This window comes from Desmodus rotundus, chromosome 6 (assembly GCF_022682495.2).
Source record: "Desmodus rotundus isolate HL8 chromosome 6, HLdesRot8A.1, whole genome shotgun sequence".
In the NCBI taxonomy this organism is placed as follows: domain Eukaryota; kingdom Metazoa; phylum Chordata; class Mammalia; order Chiroptera; family Phyllostomidae; genus Desmodus; species Desmodus rotundus.
In genome coordinates, this window is record NC_071392.1 from 133,138,734 (window position 1) to 133,159,257 (window position 20,524).

The following is a 20,524-nucleotide window of genomic DNA, read 5'->3' on the forward strand; positions in this document are numbered from 1 at the left end:
AGGATGGTAGGTGGAGGGTAGGGAGTGAGAGGGAAAGAGGATGGGGGGCAGCAGGACAGTAAAGCTAATTTTATTTACACCGTTTGAAAAGGAAAAAAATGAATCTGAACAGGTAACAGTTATAATGAAAACAAATATAAGAAGCCCTTTAAATTTAAATGCATGAGTGTTCTCTCCAAAGCACTAAGATATTGCCCTAATAATGGAAGTTAATGTGGACATTGCAAATAAATTCTTTTTTAAGCTCTTAATACCCATTTAGTCAGTCCATGTGCTTCCAAATTTTCAGTACAGGAATTCTGCACATTAATAAAATATATATTCACTCTCTGGTTAAAATGTTAGTGTTCTAACATTTAAAACTATTTTCTCCTAGACTTCTAATAACTAAGTCAATAATGAAAAAATGTTGATAATGTACACTTAAAATTCTATCTTCATCACAGACATCTCTTTATGTTCTAACATTTAAAGAAAATATTTCCTACTAGACTTCTAATACACAAGGCAATAATGAAAAAAAAAACTATCGATAATGGTCACTTGAAATTCTCTATTACATACATCTAAGTCTGTGCCACCATTTACTAGAAAATGCTAATAAAATTCTAAGAGACAAGTCCTGCTTCTGACTGTGTAAATGTGCTGAAATATTAGTGAGGATATGATTTTTCACACTCTGGCCTTTTGATGAAACGCCTTCCCAATACCACTGTGTCATCTTATCCTACAATTTCACACATCAGCTGCCAGGGCATCTATCCGAGAGCCCAGTTTCACATTGCACTAATGAGTCAACACCTGTTAAGAGTGGAGAAATCTGAACCTTGTTAGTGATTGTGAAGCCTCCTGGGAGTTTGGATGCTGAGCATTGTCATACTCACCGCCAGCATGTCTGTACCGAGAACCCTGGCAGCAGCCGTGATAAAGTCCCCCACCAGCATTGAAAAGCCAGGCAAACCCAGGGAAAAAAAACGGGGTGGACAGTGCCTTATAATGGTATTTAAGATATCCTAAAAGGGAAGAGAAAAAAACACAACTGAAATTTTCAATAACAAAATTCTGAAGGAGTCAATTAGTCTCTACATGACCACTGTAAGATAATCTACGAGAACACAGATCACAGAAAATTCTCAGTAAAGGGGGTACTTGGAGACGAGTTAGTCCAAGGGCTATTGTTTCCATTTTACATATAACAGAATTGGGACACTAAACTGTAAGATGACTTGTCCAAAATCTAAATTGTGTCACTGGGCCTAGACACTTCTTATGACTTCCACCTAAAGGTGAGCTCTCTGGACAAGCTACAGAAGTGTTAAGGTAAATATACAAATAAAACCTTTGAACATCTATCACTTTCCACATTATTCAATTTCCAAAAGCTAACATTCTGTTATGTTAAAAAAAACCTTAAAGCAGGCAAAAAGATGGAAATTTTTACTCTCCAGGTAATTTCATGGGTTAAACATAGGAATGCATGGAGCGCTATGGCAGTATTGTGATTGGTCATATTCTAAGGTCAGGTACTTGGTGTGGCTCTGAGTATAAGTGTGATTGTGAGGTCCAAGTACAAAGTGCATCAGTAGCCTTTTTTCAGTGTGCACTGTGAAGAACACCAACTGCCCAGACACCTAGTATTCCTGTGTTTGGAACAGCCTCTCACTGGTGAGTGGCTATCTGGCCCCTGCCCAATAGCTCTGTTCTGAGGCATTCACCCATTCAGCCTGTGGCAGACCAGACCAAGACTCCACTGGACAGCATTCATGCCACCCGTGGTCAGGCCACATCTATGAAACCATCTGTGTAAGTGTGTGTGCACAAGGGGGATCAGTAAGAAAACCAAAAACTACTTTTATGTAGTTCTAGGCAATGCACATTAATCAAACAGGCTAACGTACTATAGTTATGTTACTAATTATAGTCAGTCTCAAAATACAAAAAGCAAAATACAAAAAACAATTTCATTTATTTTCTCAGATTTCAGTGTGGCTATTTCAAAAATCCTTCAAAATAATCCCAATTTAATTTGATTAAATTAGAGCAAAGTAGTAGCAACATGCTGAATTCTAACATTAGCCTTCTGTAATCAAAATAACCTCACTTCTTATCTAAAAAGAGAATTTTTGTGTTCATAAAAGACTTATTTTTGTTCCTTACATAATGAACTCATTTTGTTTCTACAAATTTTGCTGTTTATATGCTTAAATTGACTGCCCAGTGCTTACTCTATCACAGCTCATATGTGGTAAACAGTTCAGCAAGTCCTAATTGAAAGTTTTAGAATTTCAGTAGACTTTCACCTGTACACAAAAAATAAATATATAGATAAAAAGACAGACAGATAAAATGAGGGAAGGAAGGAAAGAAAAACCTGAACCACTTTTTCCAAGTTAATGTTTAAACCTGCTTTAATCACGTCCTTTGATACACTTTAGGGTCCATATCAGCCAAGGCAAACATTCTAAGGGGCTTAGCAGATGGATGCTGCAGTTTAAAAAGTGTGTGGTAAACTCATGCTCCAAGAGGAACAAAAGATCCACCTTCTTCATAATTAAGCCTCTGATTAATGCCCTGGGCTCCCCACCACACACCTGTAATTACTCACAGAGGTACGCATTGTGCTGGGCCTTGTCTCAGAATATCAAGCATCAAGCTATCCAGGAGCAGATGGAAGCACATTTCTGTTGACATATGCTGCAATGAAAGGATTCGTGCAAACCTGGCTAGCAAGGTAGCAGAATGCCATGCATTTGAAGATTAATAATGCAAACAACCATGATGTTAACTTTATTATGTTTACAGTGTTAATTCCATCTGTTGAGATGAGGAACTAAGCCTTGAATATTATAGATTTTTAATATCTTTAGCCCATACTTAAATCAAATAAGCCATTTTCACAACTGGAATTTAGATTTTTAATTAAAAAATGTTTTTCTGGTATAAGTTTATGGTAATTATGAGTGAAATCCTTTAATAAGCTAAAGCCAAAATTTGTAAAAGAAATCCATTTTGCTTTATGAGATTCATATGTGCAGAGGCAATGATCTGTAAATGGGGCATTCACAAAAAATTACCAAGTTGGCACTGATGCTAAAGACAGCAGAAATGCATGTAGCCAAGGTAAAGTCACATAGCTCCCCGTACCCCTGGACCTTGGCCAATCACTTCAACGGAACCTGTTTCTATGGGCAAGAAGATTGGAAAGAGAGAGCAAAATAACAGATGGCTAGCCTACCGTACCCTGCCACCCACATAAGACAGAGCCCCAAGGAGAAGCAGGGCCTGTGCTGCTGAGGTCAGTTAAAGACGGCATTGGAGTAGGTTAGTGTGTGGGTTAAACAGGGAAATATATGGCTAGTCCGCCAAATTATGGTCATGTGCCTGCTTATTTTGCTTATCTACACTGAAATGGAACAACCCAAAGATTTTATCTTTGTGGTTAACATTTTAAAATTAGGAATAGCTGTGTGGTACTCAAGAGAGCTGTATATTCTCAATAGAGGGACATCCAAAAAAATGTTCCACTCACTTCTAGTAGACTCCTTCTTTCACCTTCCCCTCGATACATCAAGATCATAGCTATAAATGGAATCTTTGGAAAAATAAAAATCTTGAGACTCTGAAATTTTCTTCACAGTCTCCAGGGCTTTATATATAGATAGCACAGAACACTGCTTCCCAAATACCTATTATTCATGTACAATGCCATGCTATTGGCATGTCCACATCCAAAGTGAGTATTATTTGTCTGTTTTCAAAGTACTTTTTTGAACTTAAATAAAATTATTCTGGAAAACGAGTATCCTGTGTTGTAAGCAGAAAATACCCAGGAGAGTCAAAGGACTAGAAAGAGGCCATTATTCCCACTGTGCGATTTGAGGCTATTCAGTGCCACCTCCATTGTGACCACCAGTGGGAAATGTCTCTCTAGAACTGAGACCACGAGGCCTGGGTTCAAGGCCTAGTATATGTGATCATGGCAGATCATGTCATGCCTAGAGCTTCACATTTCTCTCCCATAAAATGGGATGGTTTCCTTTTACAGAGCTGTTATTTAATGTTATGATAGATGTGAACACATGCCTCTGTAAAATAAAAAGGGCCATACAGAAGTAAAGAGTGAGGGTGACAAGTAAAAAAAAATGTTTTTTTAAATAGGATTGTGAAAGATTGTACTTTCTAGAATTTACTTTGCAGAATTCTATGAACTACTGTTTTGCTGACATTCAGAAAGAACATTTAAAAACATTTCAAAGGTGGCACAAATAAGTGTCTTAGATTATATTATCCCAGAAATTAAAAAAACTCTAGAAATTGATGCTTTCAAGTAATATCCTTTGCAAGGCATTACAACAATTACCCATAGTGTTTAAGTGAAAAAACAAAACAAAACAGGAAAATGATCTTTATGTATTTTCTAGGTTCCATTCTTCTATTTACCCTATACAAGTGATTCCAGTAGCAAAAAATTAGTTTATTTTTCACTCTAAGCAGACTAAAAAATAACATACTAAACAATAAGCTCAATGAAAAATAGGAATTGTTTACTCTTGAAAATTCATCAGTTTAAAACATAGACAAAACTTTTTGACAAGCTTTTCTTCAAGGGAAATAAAACTCATTTTTCAAAATGCTGTCATATAGTAAACAGACCACAAAACTAGTATTTTTCTCTTGTTTTTGGTTGAAAGTTCACACACATGCTACACAGTGAGAGTGAAAACTAGACTGTAAGATGATAATTGTGAATTTTCAGCTTATCAAAAGATTTAGGCTTATGAGAAAGTAACTGGTGAGAACATCTGTCTCTTATTACTGATCTTACAAGAAATCAGGTAATTCAAATAGAGGTGTGTTGTTTCCTCTCCTCCAAAGCACAGTTCCATAAACACAAACCACATTTGGCCTGGTAAATGAATCGCTTTAATTGAATGCTATGTACACAGTAACTGGAAAAACCGTAAGTGATAAGAAAAAACATATGGTGATGGCAACAGAAATTGGTTTATTCATTTTGCATAGTGTTGTTTCTTTAGTTCTCTTATAATTGACCTTTAGAACGATAAATGTGTAAAATAATTTTGTTTATTATGGTTCCAAACCTTCCAACAATTACACAAAATGAAAATTTAAAAGGAAGGATTCATTCCTGAAGCATTTCCATTGTTTACATAATTGCACAGCTATAATTTAGTGCTCGTGTTGTTATGGAAAATTAAAAAAAAGGGGGCCATTACAGGCCATTTCAATTCAAAATATCGCACAGTGGTGTCAAAAATGAGGCAAAATGTTCACTTTAAAATAGTTTAAAATGGATTAACCCTGTAAACAAAAAGCACTTCAAAATAGTATTTTATGAAACACAATGTTCAAGAAGTCCCCATCCTTCAAACAGAATTAGAAATGTTGCAACTGTACTTTCACACCAATCACATATTATTCACTTAATATTTGCTCATGGCGCAGCAGATGATGGTTGTAACATAATAGCCAGCCATCTGTCTCCCGGGCTTTTCTTAGGGAACTCATGCCTGCTCCTCAGGAGCAAACAGATCAGGTTATTCCACCTAAAGTCATTCAGACCTTCCAGGAGGCCAGAGAGAATTGTTAAGAAATAAAATCTATGCATGCAAAAATCACTGAACTCCTCCTTTAACATTTTAAGAAAACTAAAATGGTACACAATTAATAACTTCATCATTTTTTTCAGATAAGATACCTGTCTTTTATCTAGAAAATTCTATACGAAGCTCTTGTTTGGTCCTATGGGTAATCTTCAGATCTGCTTATCCCATTAATCTGGTTAATAAAAAGGTATGACTCATTCCACACCCAAGTGGAATTACTAATTATCAAAAACTTTGAATGGAAAGTGATATTTTTAACACTAAACCTGGATACAATTTAAGTTTTCTTTAACAATTCAAAAGGCAGCCACAATCCTGCAGTATCTGGAGGGCACGTTTCTAGGTATCAATTATGGCCCTATTGGCAAAGCTCAGAAATGCTCAGTGACCGAAAGGTTTTAGTTACCCAGAAGCACAAATCTGAAGAGCCTTCAAAGGCTTGGTTCTCTTGCTTCTGCCAGTGAGTCTCTGCTCCATCACATGCACAAAGACATCTTTTACATACCACAAGAGGGTACCTGGACTCTTCCATGCTTTACATTGGTTCAGGTAGCATTTTTCATTGATAAAAACAAAGCCTTTAAAATACGGGCTTTTTTAAAAAGCACAGCAGATCATGTCATGAACATTGCACTTATAGAAGAGTCACTGGAAATAAAAATATAGCAGGACAAAGCTAAAAATTACTCTCAAGATCCCTGCTGATGTCCTTTACATTACCTTTGTGCAATCTGGATAAAAAGCAGATTTTTATAAATGCCAGAAAAATGTGACTTCTCTCAGTATAACTATGTTATCAAGTCCAGGAGAAGTATGACATGAAAGATGAGTTGGTTCCAAGACTGGGGAAACACAATTGCCCTAGTGCTTCTCATCACAAAAAATAAACTTCTGACAATTACAGGAGCTGCTTTGACAGTGTGCATAGCATCGGGATTTTAGGAGAGAGGGAACCACCAGGCAGAAGGCCAAGAAAGTCTTCGTAACCTCAAGCCCATATTTTTTATGATTACTTTACACTTAATCCCACACCCCTATAAAGAAAAACTCTCCTTGCCTTTATACTGATGAAGACTGCTCAGGAAAAGTGGGAGATTGATTAAGGGATTCTGAGAAAACTCTATGCATTTAATTTATACTGGAGTTGTTGTATCACCAGGTTATCTTAACTGCTGTTTTTGTTTTTAAGAGCTTCATTGAGACATAATCTGCACGTAATAAAATTCACCCTTTAAAGTGTACAACTCAGTTTTTAGTCTGTTCAGAGAATTGTGCACTATCATCACTATTTAATTTGAGAATATTTTCATTACCTCAAATTGAAACCCTCTACTCATTAGCAGTCATTCTCCATTCCCCCTCCATCAGGCAACCTAATCTTCTTTCTGTCTCTATGAACATGCCTACCAAGGACACTGCAGAATATGGCTCATTGGTAAGTACAGTAGGTGGGCTTTTTTTTTCCCTCGCTTCTTTCACTTGGCATGTTTTCAAGGTTCATCCATGTTGCAGCACGTGGCAATACATTATTCCCTTTTATAACCAAATAATATCCCATTGTATGGCCAGACCACATTTTATTTACCCTTTTACCAATGGGTAGACATTTGGGTTGTTTCCATCTTTTAGTGACTCCTATGATTTTCACTAGTGCTACCATGAAAATCTGTGTACAGATTTTGTTTGAATACTTGTTGTCAATTCCTCTGAGTATAAACCTAGAAGTGAAACTGCTGGTTAATATGGTAATTTTATGTTTAACTGTTAAAAAAAATTTTTTTATCCTCACCTGAGAACATTTTCCATTGTTCTTTTAGAGAAAGGAAAGGAGAGAAACATTAATGTGAGACAGAAACATCGATTGGTTGCCTCCTGTATGCACCCAGACTGGGAGTCCTATGTACCTGGACCGGGAACCAAACCTGCAACCTAAGTATGGGCACTGACCAGGAACTGAACCCACAACTTTTTGGTTATGTGATGACACTCCAACCAACCGAGCTACAGCAGCCAAAGTTAACCAAAGTTAAACACAACATAAAAGTTATGTTTAACTTTTGAGGAACTACCAATCTTTCTGTAGCAGCTTTGCCATTTAATATTTTTACCAGTAGTATACAAGGGTTCCAATTTCTTCAATTCCTCATCATTTTGAAAAGAAAATAGTGTAATAGCAACCCGAGTGAGTGTGAAATGGTATCTTGCTGTGGCTTTGATTTGCATTTCCCTGGTGACTAATAATGAAAAACATCTTTTCATGTGCTTATTCCCCATTTTTATGTCTTTTTGGAGAGGACTAAATCCTTCACCATTTTTTAAATGGGCTTTTTTTTTCCTGTTGAGTTGTAAGACTTCTTTATGTGTTCTTGACCCTAGACCCTTATGGGATATGAGATTTGCAAATAGTTTCTACTCTTTTGTGAGTTGTCTTTTACTTGCTAGTGTTCTTTGATGCACAAAAGATTTTAATTTTGATAAAGTACAATTCATCCATTTTTTTCTTTTGTTGCTTGTGCTTTTGTTGTTGTACCTAAGAATTCACTGCAAAGTCCAAGATCACAACAATTTACTCCTCTTTTTAAAATGAATTTTATAGTTTAGACTTATATTTAGGTCCTTAATCCATTTGAGCTCATTTTTATATATGGTGTGAGGTAGGAGTCTAACTTCATCCTTTTGTATGTGGATATCCAGTTTTCCCAGCACGACTTGCTAAAGAGACTATTCTTTCCCTACTGAATCTCTTGGCACCCCTGCTGAAAATCAATTGTCCATAGGTGTATGGGTTTATTTCTGGACTCCACTGATCTATATATGTTTAACCTTTCACCAGTACCACAGTGTTTAGATTACTGTTAACTTTGGAGTAAATTTTGAAGTAGGGAACTGTGAATCCTCTAACTTTATTCTTTTTTGAGATTGCTTTGGTTTTGCAAGGTCCCTTAAAATTGTGTATGAATTTTAGGATTAGCGTTTTCATTTCTGCAAGTCCATTGGGATTTTGATAGGGACTGTGTTGAATTTGTAGATAAATTTGAGGATTATTGTCATCTTAACAATATACAGCATTCTAATTAAGGGATATGAGACATATTCCCACTTATTTAGGTCTTTTAAAAAATTTTTAGTACAACATTTTGTAGTATTCGATGTATATATCTTACATTTCCTTGGCTGTATTTATTCATAAAATTTTGTTCTTTTTGATGCTACTGTAAATGGAACTGTCTTCCTAATTTCATTTTCAAGTTGTTTATTGTGGTATATAGAAATATAATTGGTTATATTTTTGCTTGCTTGTTCATTTTGGTGATTAGGTACCAGTTAAAAGTGAGATCATATGGTATTTGTCCCTCACTGCCTGGCTTATATCACTTAGCATAATGCTCTCCAGTTCCATCCATGCTGTCACCAAAGGGTATAAGCTCCTTCTTTTCTTTCTGCTGCATAGTATTCCATTGTGTAAATGTACCATAGTGTTTTTGATCCACTCATTTACTGATGGGCACTTAAGTTACTTCCAGCATTGGCTATTGTAAATTGTGCTGCTATGAACATTGGAGTGCACAGGTTCTTTTGGATTGGTGTTTCAGGATTCTTAGGATATAATCCTAGCAGTGAAATTGCTGGGTCAAAAGGCAGTTCCATTTTTAGTTTTCTGAGAAAATTCCATAGTGTTTTCCATAGTGGTTGCACCAGTCTGCAATCCCACCAACAGTGCACTAGGGTTCCCTTTTCTCCACAACCTCTCTAACACTTGTTGTTTGTTGCTTTGGTTATGATGGCCATTCTGACCTGTGTGAAGTGGTATCTCATTGTGGTTTTAATTTGCATCTCTCTGATGGCTAATGATACTGAGCATCTTTTCATATGTCTCTGGACCCTTTGTATGTCCTCCTTGGAGAAGTGTCTGTTCAAGTCCTTTGCTCATTTTTTAATAGACTGACAGTGAGCAGAGAGGAGAGGGGACGGGATAATGGGGGAAAAGGGTGAAGGGTTTACAGGAACAATTATAAAGGACACCTGGACAATAACAAGAGAGGGGTGGAAACAGAGGAAGGAAGTGGAGAGGGCTGGGGTGGTGGGGAGGGGTGGTGGGAAAAGGCAGAAAACTGTACTTAACAACAATTTAAAAATATTAAAGAAAAATGAAAAAATAAATGAGATTAAAAAAGAAATATAATTGATTTTTGCATGCAGATTTATTATCCTACAGCCTTGCTGAATTCATTTATTCATTCTATTAGTGTGTGTATGTGTGTGTGTGTGTGTATTTCTTAGGACAGGGGTATCAAACTCATTTTTACCAGGGGCCACGTCAGCCTTGCTGTTGCCTTCAAAAGGCCGAGTGTAATTTTAGGACTGTATAAATGTAACTACTCCTTAACAGTTAAGCAAGAGCTCAATGCTGCCACTGGGTAGAAACAAGGTACCAGGCTGGATTTGGCCCGCAGGCCTTGTTTGCCACCTGTGTCTTAGGGTTTTCTATATACAAGATCATGTTTTCTATAAATACAAATAACTTTTCTTTATTTCCAGCGTGGATGCCTTTTAAATAATTTTCTTACCTAACTGCCCTGGTTAGAATATCTACTACACCATTCATCAAATAGATGCAGTGAGAATGGACATCCTTGTGCCGTTCCTGATCTTAGGGAGAACATGAGAGTTTAAAAGGGATATGTTTATTGTTTCTTTGGTGGGAAGAAAGCCGAAGCCAATGATGTGACATCCAAACCCCAGAGCAACCTTTTCTCAAAACATTTTTGGACATTCGTGAATTAGTGTGAGGATGCTCAAGGTACTCAGAGATCAGAGGCTCTGGGAAAGAACTTACCCATCACCACATGAATTGGGTCATTCCCTCAGCTTCAAGCCCTCAGCAAATGTGATCAAAATATAAAGCCCCCTTTACTCTGACCAACACAACATTCTGCTTCCAGCCCACAGATCACAAGGGGCTGCTTTTACATGTGCTTCCTGTAATGGGGAGACTGAGGGGAGAACAACCCATCAAGAAACTCTGGCACATTTATGATCCACAAGACGAAGGAAAATGTTGGAGGGTTGTAGAAAGAAGTGACTTACCAGCTATATCAATCACGCCTTTAAGATGTTGTGGTCTGAGTATGTAATGGCTGTCTTAGTTGTGACCCTGATAAGCCTCAAATCCACAACACTGCAGTTTGTACAACGGCTGGCTTAATGAGGTTGATGCAGATGCTCTACAGCAGTTATTAACTCCTCACAATGAGCTTTTAGTGAATGAGGGTTCAGTAAGTTGCCACTGGCAAGTGATGACAGTGGGAGCATCAAGGCTGCATCAGACTCGTGTGCATAAAGTACTCTCAGAACACAGGACATTCATGCAGCACTCTGAAAGAGGACCAAACATGATGGCCAAAGCTCAGAAACAAGTCTACACAGAATGGTATTTGTCCATCCCAAGAATTTACAAGGGACTGGGGAGCAGGGTGGGTAGGATGGAATAGAAGGATACTAAAAACTGCTCTTTCTGAGGCAACCAGCTGCTTGTTTCAGAAGAGGATAAACTGAATCAAGTCTCCATACTCTAGTACTCCCCTCCTCTACAGCTTTTGCAATGCTTTGGAGCAGAAGTAAAAGCTGAGTCACTGCACTCATAGATAACAAGATCGGTAGAAATGCATAATTTATGCAAGCCATACCATTAAGGTAGGAATTACTGCAATGATTGAAATATGCACACATATGATTAAAACAGGTATGCAAGAGACGGCAGCCATACTGTTCCCAGTATGACTTAGGAATGCATTTGCTAGAAATAGATTCTTTTTTCAGTATTAAAAAGAAATTCTTGGATAAAACCATAGCCTTAATACACTTTAGGTTTAATCAACATCACCCATGATGCCAAACAGAATAATCATCTCCCTCCCATGCTGGAATCCAGCTACACAGTTATGTTACCTTAGAACAAAGCAGAAATTTACTAGGGAAAATACATCTTTACTGAATTGGGGTAACAAGGGTACTGAATCTGTTCCTTTGGAATCATGAAAACAGAGAGGGAAGATCTGAGGTCATATCTAATCTTTGTATTTTACAGATATGGAGTAGGAGATCAATCAAGGACAGAAATTGCCCCAAGGTCTGGATACAAACCCAAGTGTGCTCCTTCTCCATATAGGAAGAGAAAACATTAGCTCAGAGGCAACAGAGCACCATTTAACATTCATGAATGACCAGCCTCAAATATAAAGCACAACACCGTTTTGAGGATGTTACCTACCTCCAAAGTACAAATTATTCTTTCATCTCATTCACTTTGCCTAACCATTTAAAAATGCAAGTAATATTTATTAAAGTTATATTTTTAAGCGAAGTGAGCAAATGACTATTATGGCTTAAAGATGTGTTTCCAACATATACATATAACTCTTACTCTCAAAGAATTATCACATGAGGAAACTGGGTCATAAAATGCTATCTTCAAAATAAAAATGAGCCTCCCACCTCAATATTCTTCTTAGGAAAGTGCTAGAAAGAAACTGTGTGTATGCAGGCATGGGTGCGGGGAGGTCAGGTTAAAATATTTTATGGAAAAACACCAAGAAATTTCCCAAGACTGCAAAAAGAAATCAAGATTCCCATTTTTCCCTCAAAGGGATTGCTTGAAAGCCCACACCAGCCTCAACTCTGCCTGAAAGACTTAGAGCTTCTGGTGCTGCTAAGGCTAGCCTCCACTGCATTTGAAAGTGTTTCCTTCTCACCTGGGAAATCTGGCTCTCAGGTTTGGGTGAAAGTGAGCCTGCTAGGTGGTGCTGAGTTCTGCTGTGCTATTTCCCAGCCTATGACCAGAAATAAGTTAAAGGGGAAAACTATTTCTTTTGGAACTTCCCATGTCTTCTGGAATGTTATCACACCAGGAAAGTAATAAACATAGGAATACCATTATTATTCATTCTATTCATTCTAGGCTAAAACAAAATGCATATGCTTTAGTTTGGTTCCTTGAAAATGAAATTATCCACCTGCACATAAGAGCAACATTGAAGCTTTTAACATGTCCGTGTTCTGTATTAAGAAAAAAAAAATCCAGTGATCATTCAATTATGGGAGTCTACAGACCACCCACCAATGTGGGATGGAGATCTGGATGAGTTACATACAGCAGTCGCAACAGATACTTTTCTTTTTTTTTTACATTTTTGCTTGGACAACAGAATTACTACTACTTCTTAGGGCACAGGAAACTGATCTGAAAGCATTTTGTAAATTCTAGAGCCTCATACATCATTGCTTTTATATTACTGACTCATTTTAATCATGATCTTACTAAAATATTTGGTAAAGATCAACTGAAAATTAAAACTTAAAATAAACTTAAAATCTACTCATTAAAAAAGTGTGAAATGAAAGTCAAGTCATTCTGATAATTTCCTTAAAAAAACACTTAATAAGATGACAAATTTCTCAAATGCTGACTGGGTTGAAGGTACCATGTCAGCTGCTGGGAGGAGTCTGAGGCAGAATAAAGCATAGCTCCTGCCTTGCAGCAATGACCTCTTAGGGGCAGGGGACAGCTACGCAGAGCAAGGCCAGGGAAGAGGAGCATACGGCTCCTGCAGCGGGACAGCAAGTGCCCCATGGGGACCAAGGGGAAGATGAAGGCACTGGTTCTTGATAAAAAGACCATGCTGAACACGTTCAACACAAGACTCCAGTGCTGAAAAAAATGGTATTCTATTTTAATATCTGATTAATAAAAAGCTCTTTTCTGCTAAAATTTCTCTAGGCCATAGGGGTTTTCCTTTGGAAAACCTAGGAAAGAATGTTTTTCCATGGAAGAACAAAAGAAAAACTGTATGATTTCTATAGAAAACAGTATTCTCTCTAAAATGTGTTCCAGTAAATAGCATTAATAGCTGAAAAATCTGCAATTAATACACTACCACTTATTGCTATGTATTGAAAAGAAATTAACATACAAGAAGAGATTATTCCCCACAAGGAGAGTACTCTCTCACAGAAACAAAACTTGCAATTTAAAGTGCTTTGCCTGACATTATTTCCTTGTATCCAAACTATCCTTTATGGATCATAAACCACAGTCAAGATTTCAAATCTCTTATATTGAAAATCACTCGTTTCCAAATGGGAGTTAAAGCACCACCCTCTCCTAGTACTATTTAGCACTTGAAATTCCACTGTCTTTCAGCTCTCCTCTGCCTAAAGAAAAATGTGAATTTTTTAAAAACCTTCATAGACTTCTAAATAGAAAAAGATGGTCTTGCAGGTCAACAGTGATATTTCAAACAATAAATCCCGTCTGCAGTGCCTGCACCATGCCTACTGAAGGCCTAACTGTCTTCGCCTTTCCAAGTCCCCAAAAAGAACAACAATGACCTTATTTCACGAAATAAGAAGCTCAAGCCTGAAAACGCTAGGTGGTCACTGACTCAAGGATGCAGCGACTTAAGTGCAAGGCCAGGGCTGAAGCTCTAAAATAGATGTCCCTCTTGCCCAGGCTGCCTGTGAGACAGCCAGGGCAAATAGCCTTCGATGAATAATTAAGCATTTAAGGGGCATACAAACCTCAAATACATCACCCTCCATGCCTGAACAGGGCAGTGGGTTAGAAAATGCCTCTGGTGGTGAGCTGGAGTCTAAAACAGTCCATGCTCTGGAAGTAAGACACCCTGATCCCTCTCTCCTCACAGATGAGGCTCCAGACAGCTGAAGGAAGCAATGATCTGTGCCCGTGTACCAATTCTTCACCACACATGCCATTTTCTCACCATTTTTCTTCCTCTCAGCTACTTGAGTGGCAGGCATGGGAGGAAGAGAACCACCCTGACCCCCTCCCTCCCTCTGTTCATGCTTCAGTGCTTTGGGCTTTGTGGGTGCAGACTTACACTACTTATTCAATTGGGCTTTCAGACTAAATCAATCTCAGATGTCTTTCATATTGACACTGAACTAAGCAGATTTCTCCATATTTTACTTCTTAATTTTTAAAATATAAATGCAGAAAAATGCAGAAATTTTTAAGTTTGAACCATACAAAATCACCCCCCCCACCTTTTTGAAAAACAGTTCAATATCAGCAATTTTCATCTAGTTCAATGTGAACATTTGCCTCTTATATTAATCTCCCTGGTTACATTTGTGTATGTTTTAATTTCCTTGGTTAAATTGACAGAGCTAGTCTTCTATACTTTTTTTGATTATTAAGTTTGTCATTTAATTTACATTGCCTGCCTCTTCTTCCTGGTGTCATCTGCACAGTACTCCTCGAGAACAGCTTCTTAATCTGAGCACTAGTGACACTTTGGATTGTAAACTCCTTGTCTTGGACCTGTGAAACACAGGAAGTCGATGACATTCCTGGCCTCTACCCACTAGATGCCAGACTACCTCACTCCCCCATTTGTGACAACCAAAATGTCTCCAGACATTGGTCCCCAAAGTAGGGGTGGTGGCAACTCCCCCACCACCCATGTCTCAGGAATCACTGTTCTAGGAAAATGAAATTGGCTGGCTCACCACTCTAGAAGGTTAAAGCCTGCACTGAAGTTGATAGTTGGAGCCAGAGTCTCAACCAGAATGGTTCGGCTCAGCTACTTTGGTCACTCGTTCTTCACCATGTGGCCACCTGGTTTTAAGGTCTTGATCTTTAAAAAAATTTTTCTATTAATCCACACATTTACTGAGGGCCTGCTGTGTCTGGGAGAAGACCAGATGCACTCCAGTTAGTCTACTAAGGAAGATTCTGGAGGCCACAGTAAGTCTTTCTAGAGACAGACCTCAGGGCAAAAGAACATTTTCTCTACTGAAACTTGCAGGTCAGCTTATATACTATATCACATGGTAACAGTTTTTAAAAAAATCCAATTTTCCACATATACTGAGTTGCTATTATATTGCATTTTATGCTTTATTTCATGTAGCATGTGCTTATTAAACACTTACAGCTATATACAGATAACTCATATTTTTTCACTTGTAGCATTTAAAAGTCTTTACACCTTTAACTTCAAAAAGAGATATCAAACAAAACTCTAGTTTCTGGCCTCTCAGGTAGTCTTTTTCCTGTCTGGATCAGCCTCCCATGCTATCATCTTACCCTTTTTAAAACTGTGAAACAAGTTCACTGCACATGTGTTAAACCTCATAACTGAAACCCCAACCATCTGTTACCTTCTACATATTTCTACTTTCCTTATTTAGGTGTAAGTGGGTTCAGTCTGCAGCTTAGTGAAAATAATTATTGGATTTACAGCTGTAAAAGAAAGAAAAAAATTGCAAATATATTGTTTTGGGGCGGTATCTAAAGTCTCATAGCCACTGATGGCTGGACAAAGTTATAATACATTTTTTTTTCGATAAAACTTGGACTGATCTCTGGCTTGTACATTCTCATGAAACTTTGTAGGAAACACTCAGAAACCACTGTATATTACTTGTTGGCATTAACACTAATTATATAACAGATTCTACATTTGATGACCCTGAATTTGTATAGTAAGTGATGATAATAAGAATTAACATTAACTTAATAACATGTCAGGAGGAGGTTAATACATACTACCTACCTTGTAGCTATTATTCCAGCAAACCTAAGTCAAATCAAGTTTTGTTTATTGCAGTATACCTTTATACTCAATAAAATATCCTTAATGTAAATAAACTCAAACCAATAAAATTATATTTTTAGAAAAATAAGAATGTTTTTAAGTGTCAAATTACTTTCAAAAACAAAGAGCAACAAAATTGACTAACAAATATATAAAATATCAGGGACCTTTAGAAGTTCTAGTTTAACAAATGTAAAAACATTTACACTTTATATATCAACTGTTTGAATTCCAACAGGTAGAAAATACGTTCTCAAGTGGAGAGAAAACATACCTAGAAATCTTTCCCACGCATTTCTACTTCCTAACAGGCAAGAATTCTTTGGGGGACAACCCCTGCTGTATCTAGCCTGCCCTTGTGCAACAATGTCCACAGTGAAGAGAGGGATCATATCCTACCTTGCTCCACCCCCCCCACGTTTCCTCAATTCATCTTCTTGCTTCTTGCTTCTTCTTCTGAATCAACTTTTGCTTTCAGAGATAATGGGTATAGTGTCATCAGAAGTCTCTACCTTCTCAGGGCATTTACCACTCAGCATTATATTTTACCTGTCCAAAGTATTTCATATACACACATACAAATATACGCACAATATACACAAAACACATATACATACATGTACATAAATATATACATATGTACACACATATAAATAATTTTACACACATACACAAACCCCATCCATATCTCAGTCTTTGTTAGGCCCTCATCACCTTGCCCCTGGGCTACTACAGTAATCCCCTTTCTGTGCTTGTTGTCATCATTCTCTCCTGATTATAATCCAACCCACATAATGACTGTAGTTTAAGCTTCTTAAAATGCTTTTTTTGTCATGTTGAGTGTTGTGCTCAAAAATCTTCAACAGCTCCCCATTATCCACTGGATAAAAAAGACTGAATCAAGGCTCTCTACAGTGCACATATGTGGCACTAAATCAAAATCACTATGGTCGCTGTTCCTTGAACATGGCTTGAGAAGGTCTGTGTCTTTGACACGTGACATTCCACCCTGCTTCTCCTCCTACCATCTAAATCCTATTCATCTTTGAAATTCCTGCTCAAATTCTACTTCCTCCAAGAGCTCCTTTCAAACCAACTTAACTAGAGGAGTATTCAACCCAGGAAAATTCCTGTAACTTGTGTATCACTAATTTGGCCTTTTGCACAAGTTGATGGATATTATAGATTCTCATTTACATGCATCATACTACTGTATATACCTTTCAGAACCTAATTAGGTCTTTACTATAGTAAGGAAAAATATTCCAAGAGAAATGTTTACTGAACCTTTAGCGACATTTAGTAAAGAACAATGTGACCCTAGTAATAAAATGTTTAAAAATAAATCAGAGGATCCAAGAATGCTCAATAAGGGGGTCCTTAGAGGTCCTCAGGTCCAGCTCATTCACTTGACCATCTGTGGTCCGGCAAGTCCCCACTGGCAGTGTGTAACAAAGCTGAATCTAGCACCCATGTCTTTTAGCTTCCAATAAGAAGACTGCCAGCCGTAAAAGTCAAACGCTGGATATATTTTGAAGCTATCTTATATCCTATAGTCTTGGAAGATAGATTTCCCCATTTTTAAAAACCTTAGGAATAAGGCCTGGACTTAGTCCTATTTTTACTTACTGTACAACCCTATAGTTTTTAAGAATTGTTTTTAAATGAAGCTTTTAAGTTAGCCTTATAAATTTCCTGCACTGAAACATCCCAAAGTTAATATTTAATCCTTTAAACATCAAGTAGACCTTTAAATTTATAAATATGCACTTTATCCTGCTAGAATTACATTAAAATCCCATGAATTTAAGACACTGGTTTAAAAAAATACTTTCTGCCTTGGATGGTGTGGCTCATTGGATTGAGTACCAGCCTACCAATCAAAGGATCACAGGTTCGATTCCAGGTCTAGGGCACACTGATGTTTCTCTCCTCCTCTTTCTCCCTCTGTTCCCCTCTCTAAAAGTAAAATAAATCTAAAAAAATATTTTAAAAAGTCTTCATGTACAGAACATATATTTTGAGATGTATTACAATTATGTCCCTGGATATGAGATAAACAAGGTCCCTACTTTGCCATCTTAATTCTTCATTCTCTGAAACCAAATACTCATTTATGTTCAGCCTTAGACATATTTATAAATTTATGTGACTCTAACATATATGGTTCTAGTTAAAAGTAAATTTTCAGCAAAGATCAATTCTTTGTCTGAGAAAAAGTGATGCAATTATTACATATCACTGCATGATACAGGCTGTCTGGGGCTATTAAAGGAGTCAGGTATGGCCAATTTACAAGTATCACCCCTGCAGCTTGATTTCATAGCTCACTGAGGGGCCCCTTGAGATATTTTTTACAAATGACTATTATTATATTATTCCATCATGTACCTTATGAGAGGAGGTTGTAACATCTGTTAAGAAAATCATGAACTATTTTGACTTCTTTGATAGAATATTACTTTATATGTAATGTTTAAAATTGTTTTAACATTGGTATAGCAAAAAGGTTCATTAAAATATAAAATTAAATGAAAACAAAATGTTCCTAGAACAAGTTAATTACTCTTGGCTACAAAGAAAGTAACAAAAATTAAGAGAAAAAGAAAAGAAACATTACAAGTGCATTTAATAGCTGAAATATATAAACCAGTGTTGATCATGTACTGCCAGTGCCTAGCACAGTACCTTGCAGAGTAGTCACCATCTGAGTCAGGTTCTTACTTGCAGACAATAAAATCCACTCTGCTGAGATTAAGAGGAAGGGGATTTGTATCATGACATAAGATGGCTTATAGAATTTCTACAAGTGCCAGGGAACCAACTGTGAACCCTCTATAGCCAGGAACAAGGTGGCAAGCAGAAACACCCAGGCACACCACAGCAGTTCCTGCAGATTCTGCTGCCTGCTCATGTCACCAGCAATGCAGGTGCCTGAGCAAAACTTCTACAACAGCTGCCACCCATTACTCCTCATGTCTGCTTTCCAGAGCCACATAGCTGCCTCTGCCAGATGGAATCTGGATCCATGACAATCCAGCTGCAAGGAGTTAGTGACACACAGAGCCCAGCTTTCTCGCTTCTATCATTTATAAGTCATGGTAGGTGGGGCAAGGAACAGGTAAAGTGAGTCAAGGGCCAGGGACACACAAGAATGTTTTGGAATCACACAAGAGTTAATTAAACATATTATTATGTTTGACCCATAGTGTGGGGAGAGGTTATTTCTCCACATGTTCTGAAATTTCTCAATGCCTAACTACATTTTTAGTGAAATCATTGTGTTCAAAAGAAAATATATGGAGGAAGAAACAGAGTCAACATTTAAGATACCAGAAAAATAAAACTGGTTACTCAAACTGTTGCTGTCCTTCTTCTCACCCTCTTCAGTATCATTACAAGGGCTCACACTTAACTGAAGGCCATTGTGTCCTGGCTCCAAAATGAGTCCATTACATGTTTTACCTCCTCAAAGTCTTCAAACAACCCTCTGAGGTAGGCACTATAATTACCTAATTTTACAGGTAAGGTAACCAAGGCATATCAAGGCCAAACGACTTGAGTAAGGGTATAGCCAAGACTGGAGCTCACACAGGCTGTCTTGAAGTCCATGCTCTGAACTGTACACAATTTCACACTACATTATACTATATCATAACTTTATATTATTATGATTCTGATTTGTAACTGGATTGTTATATCCAGAAAAAATAATACATATTCCTCCAGTGGAGAGAGCCTCATGCTTTTCAGGTGTATTACAGGATGAGATAATGACATTACAGATGAAAATGACAAAGACCAGTATTTCCCAGAACTTTTACATGCAAATTTGCACAACAATAATTCTGCATTAATACAAGCTTTTCATTTAAAGAGAATTCAACTTTGATGTGTAACAGACAAATTACATTAAGACATTAAATCTGTAAGTCACAGTTAAAACACAGCTTATTTTAAGCAAAGAAAACCTTCCAGTCTTTGATACATGTTCTTAGAAACATGAAAATAAAATTGCTTTCCTCAACTGTCCTTTTCCATTTCACACATATTAATCTTTCCATATGTTTTAAATAATGATGAAATTAACTGGAACTGTTCTTAATAAATCCAAATCATAACTTCTTTCATGTCCAAATATTTTTGGGAAGACTGAGGTAAAAAATCTGCTTAAGCATTAGGAAAATCTAAGAACTAGGAACTGCTTTAGAAGAGAAATTAAAAGGTGATGAACTAGGAAGCAACTATGAAAGGTATTTGCCGGTTGGGTGTGAGACA

The 20,524-nt window shown here is 37.2% G+C and overlaps 1 protein-coding gene across 4 annotated transcripts in view; it reads right to left on the minus strand.

The window, feature by feature from the left end:
- RALGAPA2 (Ral GTPase activating protein catalytic subunit alpha 2) overlaps positions 1 to 20,524 on the minus strand; it is a 374,904-nt gene that overhangs the window by 172,532 nt on the left and 181,848 nt on the right. For all 4 annotated transcript variants that reach the window (XR_006655322.3, XR_006655321.3, XM_024559518.4 and 1 more), the window contains exon 24: positions 885 to 1,013. Coding sequence is in view for 2 of the 4 variants with exons in the window: in XM_024559518.4 (XP_024415286.1) it covers positions 885 to 1,013 (129 nt within the window). In the remaining 2 variants the exon portion in view is untranslated. The remainder of the gene's footprint in view (positions 1 to 884; positions 1,014 to 20,524) is intronic.